The 27,578-nt window shown below is 41.8% G+C and overlaps 2 protein-coding genes and 1 long non-coding RNA gene across 9 annotated transcripts in view; 2 read left to right on the forward strand and 1 right to left on the reverse strand.

Moving 5' to 3' along the window:
• Positions 1–2,042, reverse strand: part of PITX3 (paired like homeodomain 3) — a 61,922-nt gene extending 59,880 nt beyond the window's left edge. For both annotated transcript variants that reach the window (XM_061634627.1, XM_061634626.1), the window contains exon 1: positions 1,766–2,042. The gene's annotated coding sequence lies outside the window, so the exon portion shown is untranslated. The remainder of the gene's footprint in view (positions 1–1,765) is intronic.
• A 178-nt stretch (positions 2,043–2,220) lies between these two features.
• LOC133388300 (uncharacterized) lies at positions 2,221–8,356 on the forward strand. Its single transcript, XR_009763723.1, has 3 exons — positions 2,221–2,301; positions 2,430–2,575; positions 7,281–8,356. It is a non-coding gene; the product is annotated as an uncharacterized LOC133388300 (long non-coding RNA).
• Positions 8,357–11,522: 3,166 nt separating this feature from the next.
• The window catches only part of GBF1 (golgi brefeldin A resistant guanine nucleotide exchange factor 1), a 223,404-nt gene continuing 207,348 nt past the window's right edge, over positions 11,523–27,578 (forward strand). For 3 of the 6 annotated variants that reach the window (XM_061634629.1, XM_061634630.1, XM_061634632.1), the window contains exons 1-4: positions 11,524–11,784; positions 11,816–11,893; positions 17,096–17,201; positions 21,082–21,148. In XM_061634629.1, the coding sequence (XP_061490613.1) occupies positions 11,552–11,784; positions 11,816–11,893; positions 17,096–17,201; positions 21,082–21,148 (484 nt within the window). In that variant the 5' untranslated portion in view covers positions 11,524–11,551. Of the gene's footprint in view, positions 11,894–17,095; positions 17,202–21,081; positions 21,149–27,578 lie in introns of all 6 variants that reach the window. The other 3 variants (XM_061634634.1, XM_061634631.1, XM_061634633.1) reach the window with 3 other exon arrangements.

A 27,578-nucleotide genomic window follows, 5' to 3' on the forward strand; every position in this document is an offset into this window, starting at 1 on the left:
GATTCACAGTTTGCTTTTGGCACTGGCTTAGTAATGCTTGTTGGTTTCTGGACATACTGGCAAAAAAACCCTGTCATTTATAAAGAGCCTAATGTCTCCACGCAGTAATCAAGTGCCTTTCAAACAAAACGATGCGATCATTTCTGCAAAATGTTCAATGGATGAGGGGAAAAATATTTTTATGGACATAAAATTTGTCCACTTTACATATCGTTGGATTATGAGTAAGAAAACGCCCAATAAACTTTAGTACCATGAATGTCCAAATTATTGTATGCTATCTCGTTGAATTATAATTACAATTATTTTAAGTTAACGGGCAAACGATATTGTGACTTATTCTGATGCAGTCATATATTTCTAGCCGGTTTGGTTTTCATTTTCAGGAAAGGCACGATGTAAGTTTTTTAAATTACTTTTATTAAATTGAGATTTAGTATTCGAAAAATGCTTTCTTCTATAGGGAATTATGTTAACAAGTTAAAATACAAGTCAATCCGAAAGTCACGTTGATTGTGTATAAAGGAAATTACAAATTATTAATAAAATAACAACTGATAAGGTGCCATTAATATGCATTTGGGCTTTGCTTTTTTGGTTTGGGGCTTTGATTTTTGCCGTGGTTTGTCGATTTAAGAATAATTCTCTGAAGGGTCTCATTCCAAAGGCAAATCTAATTTTCAGTTTCATTAACTAAACTCTGAGGGCAGATTTTAACAAAAAACAATAGGATACAAAAGTCCTGCTTATTAGGAACTGCATTTACCAGCAAAAGGGGGAAAGAATTAAACAGCCTTCCCGAGCTGGGAACCTGCAAGATCACTCCGGCTGTAAACAGGAGCCGGGTCCTTACATAAATATCATTTGTCTATCTGTCCAAAAGCCGTCGGACTTCCCTCACGCCATTTCACTCCCTCATCCCTCATTCTGTCTCGCATACAGTCTCTCTCTCACACACACGACACACTGCAAGCAGCTGCTTTGTTGGTTCGCTTGTTCTTTAAAAACCGTTATCTTATAAAAAGAATCCTAGCTAATTTTGCACTCAATGACATTGTTTTTTCGACTCTGCGCGAGCCAAGTGGAAACAAAAACGGCATCTGGACTGCACTCCAGAAAGCAGAGTTTGGCTGCCCCAAACGAGGGATCACCTCGCCGCCCCCATCCCCACGACCGCCGCCGCAGCGCGGGATCCAAGGCAGGCAACTTCCTCGGGTTAGCAAGCCACCCTCGAGCTGTGTCCGTGCGCCCCCGCTACGCACCGCCGGCCTGAAGCTGCATCTCACAGCCACGTGCCCCGTCCGCCAGATGCAAGCCCACAGCAGCAAGCTAAGAATCGAAGCCTCGACGGCAGATGCCACTTGGCACAACAGGGAGGGTCATTGCGCACCCTTCCTCTCCTCGTCTGTAGAAATTATGCCGGGCAGAGTGGCTCCGGGAGAGCGCGGCTCAGCAGAAGAACGACCGACCTTCGTGATCACGGCCTCTGAGGAAGGGCCAGCTGGCCCAAGACAATTTGTGGCCCAAGACAAAGGACAAGATGCGCCCCCAACTCTTCATGTACCGAAGCCAAGCGATCGGCAGTTGACAAAACCGCATCTTCCACCATACCCGAGGGCAGCAGGGCTAGCTTAAGGCGCACACGCAGTTCTGTCTTGCCACCACCACTCCCTACCCCCCAGTGTCTGCTGCCTGAGGCGGCCGGCTCACTGTCTAACGGTAGGGGCGGCCCTGGCCAGGAGAAGCGGGAGCAGCGACCACTTACACCGAGCGCAGCTCGTGCGGCTGCGAGGAAGCGCCGTCCTCCGTCCTCGCCTCCACGCCAGCCTTCAACTGTCCGGTTTCAACTCAGCTCCTAAGTCCCTCTGGAGTTCTTCCAAGGTGCCTACGCTTCGCCGCAGTTCGGAGGAGGAACCCGCCGTCGAGTGGCGTCCCCTTCGTTGGGACCGTCGGCTTTATGGATGAGGCCATAGGCGCCCCCAGGCAGCTGCCATCGGGCAACACGCTCCCAGCCCGCCCCATTTCCAGCTGCACGGCCAGCCAGGCGCCCCCCGCCCCTTCCCACTGTGCGGCTTCAGGCCCCGCCCTTACCCGATTCTTGCATCCCCGAGCCCGCCCCATCGGTAGCCAGCCAATAGGCATTGGTAGGCCCGCCTCCTCTGGCAAAGAGGGAAGGACGCGAGGAGTGGGGAGCATCTGGGGCTGGCGGCGGCGGCGGCGGTTTAGAAAGGCCGACCGCTAGGTGCCAAAGAGAGGAAGTGAGGGCTGAGGTACAGGGACGGCGCTTGTCCACTCGGAGAAGTACGGCATTCTGATATACAACCAAAAGATCGGAGCTTATTGGGGAATGTGAGAAAAATGTACACCTTGACAATCTTTTAAACCTTGAGCATGATTATACAAATATATCCAATTTCCTCTGTCAATAGGAAGAGTGGCAGCTATATGATCACGTGGTGGGAACCACCTCCTTTGCTTAATCGCAGTCCCATTTTCTCAGATCATCTGACAGAAATCAGTGGCAACCCTTACAGGATCAGTGACAGCCCAGTAGAATTGATTGACCCTCATCAAGGTAGGAAAACTGAGCTGCTTGCAGAAAAATTCACGCTAGCATCCTTGCCAGATTCCCTGCCAAGCTGCCATTTGGTTATCGGGAGGCGACTAAGGAACTGTAATCATGGGAACGATCGTTTACCCATCATAGAGGTATAATTCTAAACAACCGTTGCCATGATTCTTTGTGGGGTGGGGATGTGCTTTGGATATGCTTAAAGGTATGGTGTGTACACTACACAGCCTGAACAGATGAGACTGAAGCTGGTTTCTGGGTCTTCATTCAGTCCAGAGGTGTATACTCATACAGAATAAATTAATTTATGTGCACATCTCTGCTTTTCCATCCCGAAAAGCTATGGACTAAACCATATGATACAAAATGCCCTTGTCTGTAGCCCAAAGCTTTGTTTTAGCTTAAGATGCTTTAACATTTAATGCCTCCAGGAACCAGGATTTCACCCCCCCCATCCAAATATGCTGTGGGCCATTTAAAATCATACCCTCCTGCCATCAGGAAACTTCTCCATTGAGATGCCCCATAGTCCCAAACTTTGCTTTTGTGTAAAGTAGTCTCATGCATAATGTCTCAATGTCAATTATATGCTTTCCTTGCTAATACACCTATTTGTAAGGAACTGGGAGCTTTGCACCTCCCAAACAAGTTTTGGATCCCTCAGAATCATACACTTCTGTGACCAGAAGGCACTCCACTGGCCTAAAAAACGCCTTAGCATTGAACTCCACCCAAAGATTGCCAATATACATATGGGATTTGCATACTTCTGGATTACCAGAAATCATACATCCTGCAAGTAGGATTCTATCCCGTTCAAGACAACCTTGCATAGGGCCCAACTTCATTTGTGCACAAGCTACTCTCAACTGTAATGTCACTCCAGGACAATATATTCTTTCATTGCCAAAACACTTATGCATTAGGAGCTGATGGTTTTGTATTCTGAAATAAGCTCTGGTCGTCAGCCTTCCATTTTCAGTAGGATACTGCTTACCATGAAAACTCTATTCATAGGGTCACAATAAGTTGGAATTGACTTGAAGCCAGTGCATTCATTCTTTAGGGTGGCCCAATGCTTATTTCATTATTATCATTATTACTATTACTTTAATTTATTACCTGCCCTTCACCCTGAAGTCCTAGGGCAGGTTACAATTTAAAACACAACATTAAAAACAATTTAAAGCAGCTTAAGTGATGCATCCCACCCCTTAGTAAGGAAAGAATATAATTGGCATGGGGGCATCACACTTGAATGCACCTTGTTGTGTCTTTGTCATGATGCTTGTGCATTTCATGGAAAACAGTCTTCTATGACAGGTTTGGATGATTTGGAGTGGGCCAAAACTCTTTTGTTTTTTTGGTGGGGGGAGGGGAGCAGAGGTATGCAAACCCCAGTTCCAGTTCCCTATTTAGGCTGCTATCCAGTACACACTTACCTGGGAGCAAGTTCCATTGAACCCAATGGATCTTCCTTCTGAGTAGACATGTATTGGATTGCAGCCTTAGTCTGTTTATGCATCTCTGGATTGAACAATGAACTAGGAGCCAGGAACCAACATAAGCCTCTTTTTTCTGTAGCACAATTAAAAGTAAATATTATTAAAATAAAATGTTGCATAAATTTGAAATTTGTTGCTAAAGAATTTCCATTCCAAACTTGTCACTTTTATTACTTATTACTTATTTAAAATATTTTCATGTCTCCATTAGTAATTAAGGCGATAAACAACAATTCAATACAATTCCAATAAAAGCAACATATTAAAATACAATAACATGCATCACAGTCCACAGTATTAACAACTCCAATGCCTTGGTGAATAGATGGGTCATTAGCAAGCTTCAAAAGCACATCAAAGTCAGTTCTTCCCTTCTTTTCAAGTGGAGGCAGTTTCATAATGTATGTGCACCACAATTGAAAAGGCCCTCCTTTAGGTTATTGCAAGGTGGATCTCAGCAGGCTACAGCACAACCAGAAAAGCTTCATTTAAGGGTTTTAGAATATGGGCAGGTGTATGCAGAAGAAGTAATTCCTTTAGAGATCTAGAGCCTGAGTTGTTTATGGCTTTATACATCAACAAAATAACTTTATATTTGACTTGATAAATATGTAAATGTACTGTCTTCAAGTTGATTCCGACTTATGGCGACCCTATGAATAGGGTTTTCATGAGGCTGAGAGGCCCAAGGTCAGCCACTGAACTTCATGGCTATGTGGGGATTTGAACATAGTCCAACACCTTAACCACTACACCACACTGGGCCACGTATTCTAATGATACTCCAATTTTCATTTGTTATAATATGGGGCTCCTACAGACAACCTTTTCATTCCACATTTATCCTGATTTGCTTGCGCAAAGCTTATGTGGTGGTTAGACGATGCCTAGTCTTTACTTAGCATTCATTCTGATTTGTTTATAGGGCAGTTGTATGACAATAAGCATTCATCTTGATTTGCTTTCAGGGTGCATATATGTCTTCCCATTAATTACTTGTTCTTCCCACAATTTTCAATGCATGTCCCTGTCGCTTTTCTGAACACAAAAAGTCCATTTTTTAACAAAGTGGATTTTTGCACTGGAGTGACAGAGTGCTTTAATCCATGTTAATTTCACAAACCTAGCTTTCCAATATATGATTGAATCACTCCCACAAAATACTTTAGAGTATCGTCAAAAGTAATATATACAGTATCATAAAAAGTAATATAAATTGTTATTATATACGCAAAGGGTACCACTTCTAGCACTTTTTTTGGGGGGTGAGTGGCTTATCTCGTGTGGTGCAGCCCCTGAAACCACCCCCCTTCTTCTGTTTGCTCTTCACCGGAGCAAAACCTAGCCATTTTGATTTTGATGACCCAAAAGATTAAAGTCTGCTTATTTCCATCAATTGCTGCATGCACGTTCGAATTTCAACTAGTTGGTTCGGAGGGGTTGTTCTCTCAAAAGTGTATGTGTGTGTGTGTGGGGGCAGAGTGGCAGCTCTCCTGATGGTGGCTGTAGCTACATTTGCTTTGTGCACTTCCTGGGATTTTTTTAAAGGTGTATTTAAATGACCTGGGAGACCAGGGTTCAAATCCCCACACAGGCATGAAGCTCACTGGGTGACCAGTCACTTCCTCTCAGCCTCAGAGGAAGGCAATGGTAAAACCCCTCTGAATACCGCTTACCATGAAAACCCTATTCATAAGGTCGCCATAAGTCGGAATCGACTTGAAGGTAATCATCATCATCATCATCATCATCAACATCGTCATCATCATGCCATTCTTCCCAAAAGGAGTCCAGAGCGGCAATTTAAAAATACCTGCGGGTACACTCAGAAGAGTAATTAAGGGGAAGGGCAACAGATCCATAGCCAGCAATTGCACAACCTGTAGCTAAACATTTTTTTGGGGGGGTCAAATAAAGTAGGGGGGAGAATTTTTTTCTGTAATAAATTTAATTCTTTATTTTTTTGTAAAAAAAATTGGAGGGGAGAAAAACTTTTATTGGAGGCCCTCTGGCCCCCCTAGCTACGAATCTCAAGGGCAACACCCCCACCTCACACCTCTGGATACATTCCAACAAGCTGTGTCCACTGGTGTGGATGGTAAGTGGTGGAATAGCAATTAATAGCCATGACTGGGGAAAAAATGGAATGTATGGAAGTTAATTCCCTAAATGTACACACAGAAGAATCAGATTTGAACGACCCATTTGCAGTGTAAGACCCCGGCAATATAAGACCCCTAGACTCTATTCCAGGGAGTGGGAAGGAGAAAAATCAGTAGGGACAGTAAGTTTTGCTAAGGTAAAAGGCCAGATTTTGGACTAATTCAGTGATAAATGCAGAGGGAAGAAGGGAGGAAACATAACAATTTTAAGGGCATTTGTTTGTGACTGTTTTATCTGTACCTTTGGCATACATATAATACACAGCCTGTTCAATAGTTTAATACTCAAAAGGTAGAACCAGAGAGTTATCAGAGGCTATGCTCTCTGGGACGTAGTCATGCCATCTGTAATGCCCGATAGAGATGGGCCACCCCCAAATATCACCTCTGCTTGTTTTCAGTATGATAGGAACAGTTATAGTCGCATATACTTGTAATTGGAAGCAAAACAGATTTCCTAGTAATCTTGCTTAAAATGCTTAGATTAATGTATTGAATGGCTGCTATAATTATGGGACATACTTTTTAAATTTTCAAAAATTGATTTTACTAAATATGCAAGAAATCATTACTGAAATTACAAAGGAACAAAGGCATACACATCCTTAAACCATCTTGGATAATCAAACAAAGGAGAGAGAAAGAGAGAAAGAAGCAAAAACAAAACAAATACCCTGCCAGAAAATAAATATGCTTGTTCTGTTCACAGAGTTAGTAAAAAAATGATTGGTAATTCCAGGAGTACTGGGGACTTGGGTCAACTATGGATTGCTTCATATACTTGCATATATTGCCAGGGTTGCTGGAGGTTCTGATTCTTAATATATTTAATAGAATTGAATTAAGTTGAATAAATCATGTCTTTTTTTGGACAAACATCTATAGAAATGAACCTTCTGGGTCAGTTTTTCTGATAAGGCTAAAAACCAGATCTTGCTATGCTAATATTCAAAGGTAGCAATCTCCAAATGCTTCCAAAATCTTGTTATATATAATCTGGCTGCCAATAAGAAGAAATTAATTAACTCTTTATTTTTACAGTCAACATTTGGCCCATCCCAAAGACAGCATATGAAGGATAATTTAATGTGAAAAAGAATAGGAGCATTGACAGACGAGACATTTTCAAAGTTGCCTGAGGTGGATATGTTTAGATTTTTCCAGTGCTTGGCATTCTTCCAGATTTTCTTCATTGCTGGAGTATAATTGTCTTGAAATAATTTGTTGAGGGTTTTTTGGTATTGTCACCCCAAATAACAAAATTGTTTATGACTAAAAGAGGTATTAAGACTTTCTTTAATATGTTTTTGCCTGTCTGGTGGAGTGTGGAACACCATCATAGAGGACGTACTTACGATGTCTCCACTAGCAGGCAGAAAACAGTTTCTGAAAGATACAATATAAATGCTGAGATGGGGAATAATATGAAAATTTATAGAAGTTTTTTGTTTTAAAATTACAATCTGTTCCCATATGCCCTTCCAAACCTGAGTGACTCTAATCAGATGCATATCGTTCTTATGGACAGAACTGCACATTTGTAGCCTTTGTCACTCTCTCACTCGTACTCCTCCATGTAGATCAAACTTTGTCAACTTGGTACCCTCCAAATATTTTGGACTATATCTCTCCCAAGTTAGCACAGCAAAGGCTGATATAGAGTAGTGGTTCCCAAACATTTAAAAATGATTTTTTATAGTTAGTATGATGCCACCATGATGTGTAGGGTATCACAGGATTTATGATGCTCTGCTGAATCATACTTTGAATGAAGCCACACTTAACAGTGGGCTGTGGGCTATGCCTTCCCTCCTTTTAGGGCCCAGATATGTAAGCACTGAAGCAGGCCATGTGGGCATATTGTTGGATTTGCAACTGTCTACTAAATAATAATTTCAAAAATGTCAAGATCAAAAATGTTCTGGAATGGCTCAGCAACCCACCCACCCCATTTATCTATGTACTTGCCATTGTGTGTGTGTGTGTGTATAGTTTTTATGATTAATTTTAATCATTTTTATCCATTGTATACTTTTTATAATTTTTACATACACTGCTTAGAGATGTAAGTAATGAAGTGGTACATAAATACCTTAAATACTTTTAACATTTAATATATCAACATATTTATCTGAGAAAAAGACCCAATGAACATAGTGAGACATCTGAATAAACATTCATAGTAGTGTTGCTGCATAACTCTTTATTTATAAGTATAATTATTACTTGCTGTATAAGTATTAAGGCACTATGGATAAGTAAGTTCTGAAATGTAACTGTTAGAGTCTTGTTGCCAGGTTAATATAAATCCTCTCTTATACATAAATCATCAGAACTTTTAGTGTTCAGTATTCCTCATGCTCTGGCTACGCTTGTGCACTATATTGAAGAATATGATATTTGAAACTCATCATCTTGGGCTTTATAACAAAGGGTTTGATATGAGAAACACTGTTCCACATTTATATCTGTTGGTATTCAGGAACTAATCAATTTTGCTAGAAAAAGGAAATTACAAAACATTTAAGTCAAATATAGCATGTTAAGCTACCATTAAAATTACCTTCATTTGAGGCTAATGACATCTTGATTCAAATGACAGTCTTAGTACTGTCCATATTACATGCATTATTTATTTATTTATTTATTTTATTTTATTACATTTTTATACCGCCCTATAGCAATAAGCTCCCAGGGCGGTGTACAGCATAATAAAACAGGTTAAAATACAAGTAAATATATTAAATACAATGTAAATACAATACACAATAAAACATAATTAAAAATTTTCAATTTTAAATTCAAATTTTAAAATTTTTAAAATGCCTGGGCGAAGAGGTAGGTCTTTACCTGGCGCCGAAAAGATAACAAAGAAGGCGCCAGGCGTATCTCATCAGGGAGGGCGTTCCATAGTTCGGGGGCCACCACTGAGAAGGCCCTAGCTCTAGTTATCGTTCTCCGTGCCTCCCTATGCGTTGGGACACGGAGAAGGGCCTTCGACGTCGAGCGCAGCGACCGGGTAGGTACATAGCAGGAGAGGCGTTCCACCAGGTATTGCGGTCCGATGCCGTTAAGGGCTTTATAGGTAAGAACCAACACTTTGAATCTGCCACAACTGTTTAAATTATCTGTATTCCTTGTTTAAAGCCACAACTGTTTAAATTATCTGTATTCCTTGTTTTCATCTTCATCACTAGATCTATATGGTGATTGCTTTGAAGTTGCACATTTTTGTGCTTGGTCATAGTGAATTAGAACCTTCTGCAGTATACCTGTGGGACATATTTTCATTATATAATGGGAGGGGGTGCTTTGAAGGGAACCCTAAAAACTGTTCTGGCCACAGAGAAGGCACATGTCCTTTCCTGGAGGCAATGTCCTATTATTTAACACAGGCCAGTTTCTGCAATCTGAGGGGCTGTTCTTTCTCTGGCTAATGTGCATGGGGAAGGCATATTACATGAGGTAGGAACACTGATGTAACGGCTGGAGAAGGCTCTGCCTGAAGAAGTTGGCCATCCTTGTTCTAAGATACCTCTCCACTCTTGGGTAAAGCACTCTGCTATGACCAAAGTCATAAGATCTAAAGGATGGCCACCTCCCCACCCCAGATTATTTAAGTGTGATAAAGGTGCTGGTGATCTTGAGCACATTCCCACCATACATTTATTCCAGTATTACTCCACTTTAAACAGTCATGGTGTCCCAAAAGGATCCTGGGGAATGTAGTTTGTGAAGGGTGCTGAGAGTTGTTGGGAAACCCCTGTTCCTCTCACAAAGCTACAATTCTTACAGAGGTTTAACAGTCAATCCTTCTTCCTCCAGGGAACTCTGGGAATTGTAGATAAGGGTCTCATGAGAACTCTCAGCATCCTTCACAAACTAAACATCCCAGGATTCTTTGGAGAAAGCCACAACTGTTTAAAGTGGAACAATAGTGGAATAAATGTCTTGTGTGAATGTGGCCTTTGAAAAATCCATCTTGAGTTAAGGTGAGTTGGGTGAGGAGGACTACTGTTTTTAGGGACACTAGGTACCAATTATTTTCTTCTTTTTTTCTAACCAGACCAAATTTCCTGATTTAGAAACAAGCTGCCATTCTTTAAATGGAAGCTGTCACACCATAAAAAGCATAGTTTAAAAATTGTTAAAAGTGAATTAGTGCTCCACAAGGGGTAATGCACCCCTCCCACACTGGCCATGACTGCATTTCAAGAACATAATGATTAGCATGCTATTCTTGTGTGATGCTGTCAGCATGCACTTCACAACTGAGGTTGTGCCTGTTTTAGGTGTGGTTCTGTTTTTGTGATTATTAGCAGAATCCCCCTATGTTTTCACAATGCAGGGGGCAGTCACTTCACCACAACATGCCACCAGGGCTGAGGGTTCAGCCCATAGCCTTGATACTGGAGCACACTATTAGGTCCTGAGAGTTCAGTATCTTCCTTGCTCCCTAGCCCTGAATAATGAGAAACTGACATGATAGAAGAGGAATAACCACAAGCTTCACTCCGAATGGGAAACTACACAGCAGATGGTAGCACTGAACCAAGTGAACATGGGGAGGTATGGCTGGATGGGATAAAGGGGGCTCTAGCAAAATGGGGGTCATCCTAGGGCCTGAGTAAGGGTATAGATTCATGTGCTGGCCACCCCCAATTGACTAATATTCCTCCACTATCTCTGGTGTATGGCTACTTCCAGCCCTTTCTCCTTGGAAGTGGTAGCCAGGGGTTGAATCTGAGGCCTCTTATATGCTAAACCTGTATTGTTCCACTCAGCTATGGCTCCACATAGGAACCCTTCTAGTCAACTAGGGATCCCTGGGTGTGATCCTGTGGCCCTGGGAGACTACAAATGCCCGATGTGTCTCTCTACTGCTTATGTGTGGGGAGCTAGGTTCTGATTCCATTCTGTTCCGTGCTCATTGTGATAAAAGGTTTTTATTACATCATTGCTGTACTAAGTTACGTGATCAAATCGCTTCCTGGTTTGCCAGACGAAGAGTTCTGTGTAGATTAGAGAAATTATTTCTTTAATGTAACTCACACGTGATAACGTAAAAATGTAATAGCTTGGTAGCCCCTGATACGTTTTTCTTTTTTGGGGGGGGAGGGGTTAAAAAAAGGAGTTTTGAACATTCAACACACAGTCTGGAAGTGACAAGCTAAGTCCCATAATGCACAGCGACCTTAGTTCTGCAGCTCAGTCTCTCTTGACTCTCGCTTCCAGGACCTGCCCGCCGACCCGGAGGGTTTTTTACTTCCTATCGATTGGCAATTGTTGATGCCAATTCATTCATCTTTCACATGATTGGCTCGTTTGCCACCCGTCCTTTGGAATCCCTAGTCTTGGGTCCAACCTTCAGCTTAACGAACCGACACCATTGGATAGTGGGGCGCCTGTCACTCAGAGCGGATTTCGATTGGTTACTTTTTCCTAACCGTACCCACGCAGCAAGATACGTTGTGTCTTGTTTCCACGTCAGTGAGAGAAGGGGAGCCGGTTTCAGCCGTTGTCGGGCGGCCTTTCTCGGACCTAGCGGGCTTCTTAGAGGGGCCGGTCCGGTTCCCCGGTATGCCAAGAGGCCCGCCGACGCCCCAGCATCTGCCCGCAAACACCGCCATTTTGGATGCCGGGTGGATGGAGGGGTGAGTGTTGAGCGAGCGAGCGATTCTCATCTGCCTGCCCGCCCACCCGGCCGACCGGCCGTTCGGCGTCGTCATCGTCGTCTAGTCGGGTCTCTCTGGCGCTCTCCCCAGGGGAATGCGGGGAGGCATGTCCTTGGCCGCGGAATGGGTTGGGCCTGGGCCTCCGCCTTAAAGGCGATGCCATCGTGTCAAAGCCTGGGTGATGGGCCTGGCAAGGTCCAAAGGTGGTGGTCAGAGAAGGGCCTCTCTAGGCAAGACATGGCGGAGAGAAGGGCCCTAATTCCCAGTCGCGGAAGGCAGGCAAGGAAAAGCGCGACACGACCAGGGACCCTCTAGTGCCGTCGCCGTCACTGGATTCAGCCAACCACTGAATGGCACCGCTTCATGGAATGCCAGAGCTGGGCTGTTGGGAGGCTTTGCAAACTGCCCCAGCCGTGACGTCCTTTCCCCATTGTCACTTGAATGTCCTCCGTGCCATACGGCAGTGTTGTATGCTAAGCGTAGAGTGAAGTGGGGATGATGGAACATTGGCCTGAGAAGGGCTTCGGGGACGAACCGTAGCGTGGTTTGCAAGCAGGAGGCCACGTCCCCGGGCCTTTCTAGTTGAGAAGATCTCCGGTAGCAGGACGGCAAAGATTTTTGCTAAAGAACTCAGGCCGTTGGCTTGAGATGGGTTGAGGACGGATGAGGAAAAGTTTATCTGTGGGGTCTGAAGAACCTGCCATACAAACATGCCACACTACCCTAGATTTCTTTGGGCATTGCAGAGGGTTTTGAGGAAGCAGAAATCTTTAATTTGTGTAGGATACTTGGGAAGACCAAACATCATGGGGCATGCAGTGTAAAGTGGAAAAAAAATGAAATTTGTGAAATTCAGAGGATTTGGGGTGAGGGATGGTATGGATCGTCTGATCTGCACTTTGGGTTGGAGGGAGCATTAACATTATGTCTAATCTACTCAGCCCTTTGCACAAATGGAGAGATCTTGCCATCACCCCAAAGTATTCCAGAGGAGTCCTGCGTGGTGTGAAGTCTTATCACAATTTTGCCTATAGGCAGAGGGAATCTCCCTTAGTGAGCACACACCACAACTTTCCCTTCCCACTGGAATTCCGAGTGGCATAGGAGTTAAGAGTATGACTCAGCAACCTTCCCAGCTTGCCCAGATGTTGGTTCTGGCCTGGGCTGATTCACATGAGGGGGGTTCCTTATATATTTATACACTGTCAAGTATGGCTGTAAACGCTATTGGAACATAGGGGAAGACCAGATTCCTAAATTGTCTGCTGGAATTCAAAGAAATGGATTCAGTATGAACTCGGAGGTGCCCATATGGGACAACTGAGGGCTGTATGAATACATTGTGTCCAGTGTTCTTAGCTTCTGAATTGGTGGTGATTGATTCTATGTGGCATGCCTCTGGCATCTGTCCAAGGAAAGCCACATGGTCAGGAAAAACTTTCTGTTAGAGCAGTATGACAATTGAGCCAATTACCTAGGGAGTCAGTGGCCTTTCCAACTCTGGAGGCATTCAAGAGGCAGCTGGACAGCCATCTGTCTGATGTGCTTTAACTTGGACTCCTGCATTGAGTGGGGGGATGGACTTGATAGCCTTTTAGGGCTCAGAACTCTACTGTTCTATGATTCTGTGACACTATAACTTGGAACAGGAGGTTAGATTAATTACCCCCAGGCACGATCCAGTTTTAGCATTCTATAATCTGGTTGTTTTGTAGTAAATTAGTTAATAGGATCAACTTATAAAAATGTTTTATCGATAATATCAGATAACAGTTTTTTAAAAATAATTAAATCTTACTCACAGAGCAGCTCTAAGCCTCAGTGATTATTGCTCCTAGATCAGTGTGTATAGTTAGGATTTTAGACCAAAACAATGAATAACTAGCAAGTAAGGATGGTCAGAAAGCTAGGCATAGAGGATACGGAAATAAACTTACAGTGCAATCCTGTACTCAGAATTTCATTGATTCTAATGAGACTTTCTCTCTGTTAAAGGGGTATAGGATTGCAGGCTTAGTTCAGCAGTCTCCCCATTTGTATTAGTTAAAATAAGTTTTAAGCCTCATCTATATCATATGCCCTGAGACTGCCTCATTTGGGAAGAGTATAACATCACTAAATTTCTAAGATCTTGTTATAAATGGCTTTTATCCTATGTTAAATGGCAGAAATAAGATCCCAAGAATGGATTCGATCTAGTATTTTCAGATGAGACATCTTGTTTTACGAAATAAAAGCTGCAGTCCTATGACCACTTAGCTGGAAGTAAACCCCAAGTTGTTCAGGGATTGGCAGCCAGTGCACCTCTCTTAGGAGCAGGGTAGTGTAATAGCCACACAGTAGGACCCTCCACTGAATAACTTTGCTCCAGAATTCTGTACCCACCTTCAGCTTCTGGACCATCCTCAAGGAAAACCCCACATAGAGTTCTTTACAGTCCATTCATGAGGTTACCAATGTGTGGGCCGCAGTGACAAGGTTCCAGTCTAGGAATGGGCACAGTTGGTTTGCCAGCCAATTGGTAATCCAATTGGCTTGGTACAACCAGGTGTGGTTTCTAATGATTATGAAGAAGCTAATGTATAAAATATGGTTGAATAAGGGGTAAATAAGACATTTTTAAAAAAGTTGGCAAAGGTTTTTTTTATTTAAATGATGCTAACAATATCCAGACTGGTCCAGCAAGATATGCCAGTATTTGGAATGCTTGATGACTGCCAACCAATGCTGATGATTGATGATGAAACTTTGGAATCTGGACCCCCAGCAAAAATCTATAAAAAAAAATAAAAAAGTTCTGATTTATATTGTTTCCCTGACTGGGTAGTATTGATTGTTCTTTTTGTATTATTTTATATTGGTTACAAATATGTATATATACTTACCTATTTATGGAAAATTAAACAATAATACTCTACCTGGCTAGTTCAAATTCGCCATGTAGGACAAGGGTCAAGAGAGCACTATCTTATTTTATAGTGTACACTGCGTTGAGATGGACTATGATAGATGGCTGTGATGGTACCCCAGCTTCCCTGGGTCCTGTGCCATGGGGAGAAGGGAAGAGAGTTCCAGCCAAGTCAGAGTGTACCCCTTTGCTTTGCTCATCCTTGCCTTAAACAAACACCCTGCTGCCACCAGGTGAAAGGATTGATTTTTCGACAAGGCTGCCTTCTACCACCTTCCTTGTGTCTCCTAAGACCCCCCCTTAAAGCGATGTGAAACTTGGCCAAGATGTGGGGTGGTATATTTAATAATAATACTGTATTAAATAACAGAGATGACAAGATTTTTAATTGAATATTAAAAGTTTTACAAAAAGAAAAAAATAGGTTTTAGGGGGAAAAATTCATATGTCAATAATTACAGGAAAACCAGCAAATCCCACCAATGGAGCAAATATAGTCAAATTATACTAGATTGTTAATTGCTGTCTCTCTAGACGATCCCTAGGATTGAAAATTTAGTACAATCCCAGCATGATATTCCTTTGTACCCTGGGAGTCCACCTTGAATCTGCTCCCCAAAAGCCAAACTGGCACATATAGGTCAGGTACCCCACCTTGTGGCTTGAGGCATCGACAATTCAGTGAGCCACCCCTTCCACAGGACAAGTTAACCCCATATTTCCCAAACAAATCTATACACCAAATTTATAGTTCTAACTAATGCAAAATAGTATATTATCATAATAAACAATGTATTTTCCTTGCAGTGGTATATAATTTTTAAAATAAATTATAAATGTTTATAAATTAATAAAATTTGGCAGTATCTGATGCATTTTTTTTGTTTCAGGCTGCCCAGAGTGTCACAAATAGGTTGCTGCTTTGGCCTTGTGTGGCCAAGGTTCTTCAGATACCTTGGTCATGTAGCTGCCAAACAGTTGGCAGCTCTGACATACCTCTTTGCCCTGGCCTTTGACACCTGAGGTGTATATTTTTAGGACCCACCCTAATTTGTGATGCCAGTTTTCATTAATTATTTTTAACACTGTATTGTAAGGTTGTTGCAGCCTGCCCTAGGACCTCTGGGTGAAGGGCGGGCAATAAATGCTACTGCTGATAATAATAATGATTTCCAGCTTCCTCCCAACTTTGACGCTGGAGAGGTGGCTGTAGTCCCCAGCAGATGATCCTCCTCACCTTGGAAATGTTTGTACAATTATTTGCAAGGCTGAATTAGGAAAATTGTTGTTACAGCTTGGAAAAATAAGATAAACATTTCGCCATATTCTTTCCCCCATTTGTTCCTCTTTAACCCTTAAGGCCCTTGCCTCTGTCTTCTGCTTAATCTACACCCATATCTCATGATTCTGCCTCCTTCCCCTTTTTCCTTTTGTCCTCCTCTGCGACAGCCCACCTCTGTGACAATATCAGTAAGGTGCCCACCAAATGGTAGAAAATGTGTATGAAAATTGGCCTAGAAATTAGGGAAGGAGACCTTGTCTAATGGGCAGTGTTTATTTTTGCTTGCTCCCCAGATTGATATCTCCTTGCTTTTCCAAATACCTGTGTGAATTGTTGCTCACCTCTGTATACTTGCATGTATTTCTCTTCCTTTGCTTCCAGCCTGTTAACCATTGGCAGACTTTACTTTTTTTTCCCGTGATAAGTTGATTGCTAGGATTAGTTGATTGCCTGGTACAAACCCATTTCTTTCCTGTAGTGGTGTACTGGGCTGTGGTGTGCAGGTATATGCTGTGCATTCAAGAGTACTTTCCTCAGGAACGTTAAGATGGCTTTTTAGGTTTTCCCTGACATCAAAGTAGCAAAATTTGTATCTTGAGAGAAATAGTCCAGACAGAAGCTAGCAATGAAACTCTAGATTTCTGTAAGAGCTGAACCTCATTTCTCCAGAACAACTGAAAGGAGGAAGGATGGCTTGGATCTGATAGAAAACTTTTGTTTGTGGGTTTTTGAGTGGTGCAGTTTCTTGAGAAACTAAAACAAAATTGTTGTAAGTTGATCTGTGGTTGTGAGCTGCGTTGGGAACTCTGAGCTGTAAGGCAGGGTAGAATAGCTATTAGTAAAACAGATTAGACAGAATGCACCAAAGTGACTTAACTATAGCTTTTTCTGCTATCCAGAGTTGAGATTCTTGTGCATTCTTCCTAACTTCTTTTCCTTGTATAGAATTAAGTGGTTTTGTATGGATATTAATTTAGTTTCTCCATTCTAGGTCTGTCAGGATTGTGGATAAGAACATTTACATTGTACAAGGTGAAATCAATACAGTGGCGGGAGCCATAAAACGCAGTGCAAGATGGAGTACTCATACACATTTGGTAAGTTATTTAGAGCTGCATGAAGTGAATCTTGTATCTATCTAATATCAACCATATTGAAATGAAATGGACTGCATTCAAGTTGATTCCGACTTATGATGACCCTCTGAATAGGGTTTTCATGGTAAGCGGTATTCAGAGGGGGGTTACCATTGCCTCCCTTTGAGGCTGAGAGGCAGTGACTGGCCCAAGGTCACCCAGGGAGCTTCATGGCTGTGTGGGGATTCGAATCCTGGTCTTCCAGGTCGTAGTCCAACACCTTAACCACTACACCACACTGGCTCTCATCAACCATATAAGAGGAGTTGAAATAATTACTCTTTCAGCCATGTAGACATTTGTTTAATTCTGGTTAACAAAATAACGGAGTATAATATGCTGAAAAGTTGTGAACTTGGGAGTGGGGTGCCACCAGGTTATTGTGGGCCCAGTACATTGTATGTGGATCATATGTGGAGATAATAACACTGGCTTATCTTTCAGGGCTGTTGGGATCATTAAGATACTTTACATGAAGCACCTTGCATACCTGAAATGTGCTAAGTAATATTATGGGTGCTACATTTTACACAACCACACTTATAATATCCAACACTTGTATAGTTCATGCATCTGATGAAACAAGAACTTCCTTACACAAAGTTTATACAATGATAAGTGTGCTTAGTCGTTAAGGAGTCACAGACCCCTGGGCTATTCTTAATTTCATAGTCTGTATAGGCTTCTGTAGCATTAGTATTAGTAGTATTACTCCTCCCCATGTAGGTGGGTGGCAAGCAACCTGGCCAGAGCACAAGGCAGCATGCGGGAACTCCCATTCCCAGCAGCCAGTGACCATGTGCTAGTGTTGCTCCGTTTTGCTATTCACCGCTCTGCTCTTATTAATCTGGAGAGAGAGGGGGTGGGTGGTGTGGCAGAATCTTTCAATGACAGCATGCACTCATTTTCAACTGGAGAGTTCTGAAGAAGAGGATTGGAAGAGGAAGTGGAATGAAGAGAAGAAGCTGAGAGGCATCAGCAACAAGGATGCCTGTCAGATTTTATTATTTTTTTAAATGAAACCTGCTTACAGTTTTTTTTTGGTAGGCAGGTGGCAGCAGCTGCAGGTCTTTTGTAGTATAGCAGCCTGCTCCAATTGAAGAAGCAATCTGGCCTGGCAGGGCTGCTCTGCGTGCATTCACTTTCTCCACGTCCAGTCCTCCTACTCCCTTCCCAGTAATGCAACTATGCATTCACCGAGAGAATAGAGAAGGTTCTTTTTTTAAACAACTGAGCAACTTGATGTGGCTTCTACAGTAACACTCCATTGGGGGGGGGCAGGCTGGCCAGCCGGCACCTGGGTTTTTCAGCAGCTTATGATGGCAACCGGCTAGCTTGGGCTTTCTCTGTCAAGGATCGGAGGTAGCAAAGGTGGATGCATTGAGGACTGGATTGGGCTCCTTTTGAGAACAGGCATACCCTGTTGGCAGTCCTGCTTTGAAATATGATTAAATGGTCTGTTGAGATTTACCCAGAATATATCCTGGTCACTTCATCAATATACAGCTGAATTAATTACTTATACTGTTATACTACTCTTCCTCCAAGGAGTGCAGGTTCTCCTACCTCTTCTTTCCTTGAACAATCCTGTTGGTTGGCTAGACTGAGATGAGGGGTGTCTCCAAGTTGTCATGGACATGGTGTCTAGCAAGTTGTCAAGTTGTCATGGAGCTTCATAGCTGAGTTGGGATCTGAACCTGGGTCTCCTTCGTCCTAATCTATTGGTCTTAAACATTATACTACACTGCTTCATTCATTTATTGAATAATTGTGATATATTGGTTAGAGCATTGAATTAAGACTAGAGAGACAGGGTTGTTGTGAGATTAAAATGTGGCGAAATGTGATGTCCTGTGATGCCTTTTGAAGGAAGGAAAATGTATATGTTACCAATACTCTGGCTCTATGCATTATTGCTTACTTGTAAGTCCAACTCAGTACAAGTAAACATTTATATAATTACAAGTGTAGTATTATCTTGCATTACTTTTCTTACTTTGGTGAACAAAAGTTTTTAAAAGTGAAAAGCCAGAAAATAAAATGTGGGTGGGGAGTGTAGCGTTGTGGATTTGAATAGGGAGGTCATGGTGTGTGTGTTCTGTTCATTGGAAAAAGGGAGCTCTGCTGATTCTCTAAACAAAAGCTGAAGTGGGGAACTGCAAAAGGTATACCAATACTTGAATAAATGTGTAAGGAAAAGTACACAGGTTCAACATATTTTGAACTAAAATAACTTTTTCTCATAGGATAGATTAAAAATATAACTACCTATGAAATACACATATTAAAAATGACAATGTGTGCATCTGCTAAATAAAATTTTAACAGGTTATTTCAGTAAATATGCTGTTTCTAGAGTTGGGGGAAATACATATATTTCAGGAAAAAATTGGGACTGCTTATGAATGCTTGTATATACAATCTTTGCAAGAACCAAGAAAAGTAATTCCTTCTTTAGACCTTAATCAAATTGATCATTAGTACAAGGTTCTGTATTTACATACAGAAATTCTGCCAAGATATTTCCCAAGAACCAAAACACACCAACTTTGCAGATGCTTGTTCAGGAGACATTGTTTGTGTGTGCTGTTGACACTCCTTTTGAGCCCCCTCCACTGTCGCCAAGACGTGGCTGGCTTTTTCCAACTTTCATCAGCCTCATATGCTGCAAAGATCAGAGCTTCATATATGCTCAGTTCAGCACTGTGCTAAACATATGTAGAGCCTGAATGTTGATTCCTACTTCCAGCATTCTTTTTAGAGTAGGAGCAGGAGAAGCCAGCTTAATTTTTTTAAACCCTCATCCTAGCACTAGTTTTTTGTGCAGTACAAAGCAGTCATGCAGGTAGAGTTTGCCACAGCTGTTCACTTGCCGATAACAATATACTAAATCATAAATTAAACTGAAAAATCAGTTTTCTAAAATTACAAGGTCATATTTGTCCTAAATATGTGTTAAAATGACATCTCTGCCAAAATTCTAAAAAATTATGTAAGACTATAATGTAAATACTGTTTAAATAGAGGCTAGCAAAAACTACAGTGCTTGGTTGTCTCAGGCAAAGAGGAATGCCAGGGAAAGAGAAGAGTCCAGTGAGCCCTGTTGTATTTGCCCAGTTAGGCTTGATAACTGCTTTGCCTTCTTTTTTATCAGAATGTGAACATGCAGGAGCCATCTCTGTTGTACATTGCCTTTTCTCCAAGTAGTTCAAGGTGGCATACATGAGGATTATCTTTTCTTACCCTCACAACTGTGTGAAATAGGTTAGGCTGAGAGTGACTGGCTCAGGGCCCGATGAGTTTCATGACTAAGCAAAGGATGCTTCAAACTGAGCCGCTGCCAGTCTGTCTGCTATACCACACTGACTCTCCAAAAGGTTATGGGAAAGAGATTAGTTGCTGTTAATGCTATGAAAAGACATTAGAGTGCTAGTAGCTGCTGGCCACTTTTATTCTTTTCATTCCAGAGTAAGTAGAGATGGGAGCAGTGAATATGAGAACCCTTCTACTGAGTGCCGTGGGTACCTCTAGTAGACTGGTAGCAGCTTTGCAGGATCTTTCCCAGCTCTACTGCATGAGACCTTCTTTAATGGGAGATGCCAGGGTTTGAATCTGGGACTTCTGCATGCTAAGCAAAATAGCTTTTGAGTTGATTTCACAGTATTAGGAAAAAATATAAATTATATAATTTCTGGAGGCTGGAGCTACCCTATTTCTGTAAGCTGTAAAGTAATCCTGAGAAATCTATGTCTTTGAATAATGACCTACTGAAGAAAAATCCTTTTTCCCTCTTGCCTAAGGATCCAGTTTTGAATTAATAATGACCTTTTCATGTGTTTAGGATGAAGAACGTGATCCTCTGTTACATGGCTTCAGCATCTTGAAAGAAGTGCTGAATGACATAACCGGTAAGCTTTTCTTAAAAAGTTAGTGTTTGGTGTCTGGAGGAGCAAGGCACATACTTAAATTCTGCATAGAAAGATTTATTGTAGTGCTTCCATAGGGATATAGGATGTGTATCAGAACAGCATTGATACATAGCTGGCATCGCAATTGTTGAACAGCCTTCCTTAGTCACTGACCTCTCTATTTATTTAACAGATTTATAGGTTGACTTTCAGACCATGTCTTCACAAAGCAGAATACACAATAGGGATGATACATAAATAAAGGGTATTATCCTGAAACAGCACCTAGGCTTTGTAGGTCTGACAACGCTTTATGATTTCAAAATTAAATCAGAATCTCATAGCCAAAACATATTAATGAAAGGAAGCCTAGAAGAGGTATGTTTTTGAGAGCCTGCACTGATGGACCCAAGTGTACTTCATTCAGTAGGTACCTCCATAGTTATGCTACCATTACAGAGAAGATCTTGTCTATTGTGCCTGTCAGTCTAATCTAGAAAAGTTATTTTACAGTCTGGGCACCTATCTATGTATGTATGCTTTCAATGAGTTTTTTTAGTCTTGTGCTTCTTAAAATCTGGTTTTGTCGGGTTCAGCTTGTTGTGTTTCTTTTTAATTGTATTCTTTAATCTATTGTAAGCCACTTTGACTATTGTATATAAAAGTGGGGCATACACTGATAAATTAAACTAAGCACCAGCATTTATACTATTATGCTGAGAATGGCATGTGAGTGCTTGTTTTAACAAAATGTTGTGTATGATTTTCCTTTGGTTAGTGGATTCTCCAAAAATTAACTAAGGAATCTCCAAATACTTAATCTATCACATATGTACAGCATCATAACCTTCTTTCCTTCCTTGTAATATCAGGGTGCTAAAATGCATGCTATCCCCATGTTATTCTTCCAGCTTGTGGAAGGGGGGAGGGAGAAGTAATATTCTCCAGCATCATGTGAGGGATTTAGAACACTTGGATAGCACAAATTTATTTATTTGTTTATTTATTTGATTTATATCCCGCGCATCCTCCCAGTAGGAGCCCAGGGTGACAATGATTCCATAGTATCTTCCACAGGGGCACAGGCAGGAAGACACCAATAACCAAGAACCCTTCATGTTCCTGCACACAGAGAATTGATTATTCCTTTTGGCACATGCTGTTCACATGTGCCTTTTTTTATCACCACAACCCACAAAGGGAAGGAAGGAGTTCTCAAATAGCTCATTGACAGAGAGATCACACAGATGGAAAGAGTATTTTGCCAAATGGGGAAAGGGAACAGCTAAGACAGGCAACAAGGGAAGCTGCAACTCCCCAGTAGCTCACTGGGAGTGGGAGCCGGGGCCCAGCAGTAGTGCTTCTAGCGGCAGCAAGAGCACCGCCACCAGTGCCGCCAGTAGTGCTGCCGACACCAGCAGGCCTGCCGAGACTCTTCCCTACGCAGCACGCCCTTTCCTCATGCCGGTCCCGCAGCGTCAGCCTCAAGCACGCAGGCAGGCCAGTGGCGGCAGAGGCGGCTGTGCCAGCTCAGTGAAGGAGGAGGAGGCGACAGCAACAGGAGCAGGTCTGTTTCCTCAGGAGCCTTGCCTGCATGTTCCTTCAGGACTAATCTAACTTTTGCCTTCCTGAGCCGCTTCAAGGAGCGCGTTAGCTACCGGGAAGGGCCTTCCGTAGGCACCAAGCCTCCTTCCATCATGAGACTCAAGGCAGCATACGTGAGGTTTCTTTGCAGATATCCATCCAGGCCTGACATAACCAGACCTGCTTAGTTCCAGCTGGGTAGCGGACCCACGGACGTACGTGCTTTTAGATGGTACCTTGGGGCCAGTTTTAGCGCTTCAAGTGTTCAGTTGGAAATGTTAGATTGTGATGGTTATTGTTATTTAACTCTTGTAAATTGTGTTTTGTAAATTGTATTGCTTTATTGTTTTATTGATGTATTCTTATATTGTATTTTGATATTTGTGTCTTCTGTAAGCTGCCTTGAGGTCCTTGGGCTGAAAGGCGGGGTATGGATGGATGGATGGATGGATGGATGGATGAGTGCAGAGGTGGGAAGCAGAATATGTGAGTTCAAGCCCCACCATGGGAATTGGGTGGGATATGGCTTCACTCACCTTTTTGTATACTTGGTCAGTAATAGTCATGTTAGGGGCAGAAGAGAAAGAGGTCCTAAGACTTGAATCAACACTGCAAACACCACAGAGCTGCTGTTTACCCATTCAGACATTGCAGCAGACAGGCTGTTGCTTCCCCAACCTGGCCTGCTGTCAGCATGAAGATCTGGTTACATATGTGAGAATTACATGGGTTGCAGAAGGAATCCTAGTCAGCATGAAGATCTGGTTACATATGTGAGAATTACATGGGTTGCAGAAGGAATCCTAGTCTGGTAGCTTAGGTTTCACATGCAAGAATTCCCATGTTCAAATTCAGGATAAAACCATCTACTAGAAAAGGTGGGGAGAGTATCACACACTTGGGCACATGTGAAACAATTGGGAGCAACACTACATGGGCCAGTAACCTTATTGGACCACTCCTCCCCCAGCAGCCAGTGTGACTAACACCTTCTCCTGTCTATTTTGCTTGATAGGCCAGCTTTGCTGGAAGTGTTGTCCACCACTTTTCCCTGACTAATGTCTGCCTCAAACGCCATTGCAGCTGCACCCATCACGCTTGTGTACCTTGAGAGGCCATACTCTGAACTTGATTGAGCAGAGAGTAGCAGGACTATTGAGCCTGAAATTGGTAGCAACAAGCTCTGTGGCCTATCAAATTTGGGCCGCATCTTGTACATGTCTCGGCCCAGTTTTGACTCCTCAATCAGTGGAATGGATATGCCAGCATAGTATTGACAGTATCTGAGCAGTTCTGCTAACGTTATTTTGCTGACATTGAAGGCTTCTGTCATATCATAACCCCTCAGCCAGCTGTTAGCACCCTGAATGGAGTTATTTATTAATAACTCATAGTTTATATAGGTTAATGAACATGTTAATTGTTCTTTGACGTCTATTCATTTCAAGGCTTGTGACTTCTTTCTTAAGTTTTAAGGATGATCTCTTCCTCCAATGTATATATAAGTTTGTTGATGGTTTACAATGGCAATAACATTTTTGGATATAACCCCCCAAATATGTGGAAAGTTGTCTATTTTTTTACCTCTCTGCCCAATATGTTCTATTACAAAAAGGAAGAATGGCGCCCCCTCCTGCAGCTCTTTAAAACTAACATCAGTTTTGTGGCATGAATTTTCAGTGGCATCTGTGTCTACTTCTCAGATATTTTTTATGGAAGCTCTCTCTGCAGTGTTTGGAGAAGCCGTTATCTGGGCTTAATTTTTATTCAGAATTAGTCATGCAACCAGAGTTTGGGGTATGTAAGATCTTTTATATGGGGTGCACAGAATGGCCCTGTACGTTCTGTTAAAATCAAGAAAAGGTCTGTGTTTAAAAGGAAGGGGTGAAATCTGCTGTATTCTAATTGTTCTGTTGCTGACTACAAACTTTGACTTCTTACCCCACTCTTATAAGGCTGCAATTCTTTGCACACCTACTATGGGAGTAAGCTCTATTTGAGCTTAGTAGCATTTACTTCTGAATAAGCATGGAAAGAACAGGCTGTAGCAAAGGGTTTTCTGCCAGCCATAGTGCAACCTTTGCATTTCTAATAATAAGCTCAATGATCTTATAAAGGAACTGTTACCTTTTTCAAAATGCTTGCTATATTAAAGTTTTAAGCTATTAGCTGTTAGGAATCCCACCAAAGAAAGGAATAATCCCTTTGTTCTGTGTGATTGTTTCCCATTCCGTCACTTCCCTTTCCATCTGTCTCTCTCTCTGATCTCTAAACTTTTAATTAATTAATTAATTAATTAATTATTTGATTTATATCCTGCCCTTCCTCCCAGCAGGAGCCCAGGGTGATCACTTTCTCCTCCCATTTGTTTTTAGTCTGGAATTTTTGGTAGCTCTGTTGAGCAAGTAAGCTAATGGTCCCCACGCCCTGCCTTGCCCATCTTCTTGTATCTCCATGCCTTTAGAGTAGTAAACTTTGATCCCTGCCTGAGCCTCCTAGGTAACCTTTCGGAGAACATTTGCCAGGGGTGGGAGGGCTGGTCATCTGGCAAGAGCCTTTGTAGATTACTGGTACCGCATCTTAATCTGAAATGCTGTGAAGTAAACAATTTCATCATGATGCCATATGTGGTGGTCATGGAGTTGATGCACATTTTATATATTATATTTCTAAGCTGCATATCTTATGTCTCAAAAAGCTAGTTTGTTTAGCCTATTCTGGTTTGGGATCTGAAAAGAGAAACTCGTATTCGGGATTATCTAGGGATAAAGTAGGGTTGATGTCCTTTGACTGAGTTTGAGCTGCCTTTGGAGCTTTCTCCTGTTTTCAGTTGTGGGTTTGACAATAGTCAAAGTAATGACACACAAGCACACAGGATAAGTGTGATGTGAGAAGACTGAAGGCTGCTGACCGTGTGTGTATATGACAACTGTATAGTTTGGGACTGAGAGATGATAAAATGTTCTCTGTACAAATTTCCTGATAAAAGTCTAGAAGTCTATATCATATTTTCTGCAAAGAAAATACTCAGAACAAATAATTTTTGGATGTTCTGCCGTGATGGTGCCAAACTAATGTGCACATATGCAGTTAGGTTTCCTGATGCTCTTATCACTTGTGAAAAGACCATGTCAGCCTTGATGTTTCCTGTGTGTAGGTTAATACTGTAATATAGCATTGGCTGAAAATCCTCCCTAGGTGTTCTTGGACACAGAATTGATCCTAGGCAGAGTATTGGTGAGCCCTGAGAGATGGCATCCAGTGCTGTTTTCAGGGACCTCCACTTTCATGAGGCGGCGTAAGGGTAAGGGCAGAGTTCAGCTCTTACTTGAATTTTACTTGAACGTTTCTTCATTAAGTTACGGAAGCAATGACTTTTCATATTCAAATTTATTCAAGCAGTAATCTTTGACATTTGAGTTAGCTTTTAGAACAGTTTTGCATTTATAGTAATATATATTCTGTATTTCCTCAGTCCCTCCTGAGTTTGTTTTAATCTGTACTGGATGCAAATTTCCAACTGCTTTGTCTCATTTCTTCTCTTGTTCCTTTTTCCTTCTCCCCTCTGTGGACTATGTTTGATCAGGTGTGGCAGGAATATCCTTTCTCAAGCTGCGCCCTTTATATTAGTCAATATTACTCTTCTCTCCCTCCCTTTCTCTTCCATCTCCTCTGAGCTTTATCAGTTGACTTATAATTTTGGAATTCTCATTGGAGTCTGTAATACAGTTTGTTCATTATTTAAACAAAATCTGTTTAATGAGCAGAGAGGGGTAATGTAAATGTTAGGCATGTTGCAGTAGAGTACCTTTGTTCTCCTTGGAGTCTTTGCTTGTTTAACTGTTTAAGAATGATGTATGGGATGTCCTGACTTGGGAAAGAACATATACCATAAGGTCAACCTTGCCTAGGTTAAGGGGGTGAGTATCCCAACTTGCCCATGGATTCAATACGTCATAGCTTTGGATTTTTTAAATATTGGTTTAGTTTCATCTGTAAAAAGTAAAGGTGCAAGTGGAGAAGGTACTAATAGTCTTAGTCTTGTAGCCCTATCCTTGCTCTTTTTAGTCATATCCATTTAGCACCCTTTCCTCTCATTTTTGGCACAGGATGATGTGATGGCCCTAAAAAGAGGTTTTACATTGGCTAATGGCCTTGCAGATAAGTTCACAAATATATGTAATCTTCCTAAAGATACATAATGAATTTTAAAAAGGAAAAAACGTTGAAAAAGAAGAACTTTTATCTGATTTAAAAGCCTAGATGTTTTTATTTTAAATTTTAAGAAACTAAAGTCGAAGTGGAAAAATATTTGAGATTTTGAAGGACCATAAAGGAACATACAGAGAGATCTTGATTGGATGTACATAGGAAACCTTCATTGCTATTGCACTTTGACAGATTTTAATTGTCCAAAGACAGAATTCCTTTTGTCCATACTGGCACCTGTTTAGAATTCTGTCTTTGGTGAATGTAGGTTGTGATCTAAAATGAAAGATCAATGCTTGGAATTCAGGGGCATGGCTTAACCCTTTTCCATTTTTTCTCCTAAAAGTAGTCTTCGGAATTAGCAAAAATGGTCATAAATTTGTAGCATTAAATAGGACAAAAGAAACTAAGAGCTTATGACAATTAAATAAATTGAAATTTCAGGAGGCGGAATCCAGAGTTCCATAGACTTGTACAAATTTTTAGTCTTTTTTAACTGCAGCATCTTATGCTATGGATCCTACCCAGCTTTGTGGAATCCAAAAAGCAGAGTACATCTGTGGGACGTTGTCAAGAAAATGGTTTTTCTGCTTAGGGCTCTTGCTAAGAAAATAGTTTCCTTATTCAGGTCTCTGGA

The sequence above is a fragment of the Rhineura floridana genome, chromosome 7 (assembly GCF_030035675.1).
Source record: "Rhineura floridana isolate rRhiFlo1 chromosome 7, rRhiFlo1.hap2, whole genome shotgun sequence".
NCBI classification, from domain to species: Eukaryota; Metazoa; Chordata; class Lepidosauria; order Squamata; family Rhineuridae; genus Rhineura; species Rhineura floridana.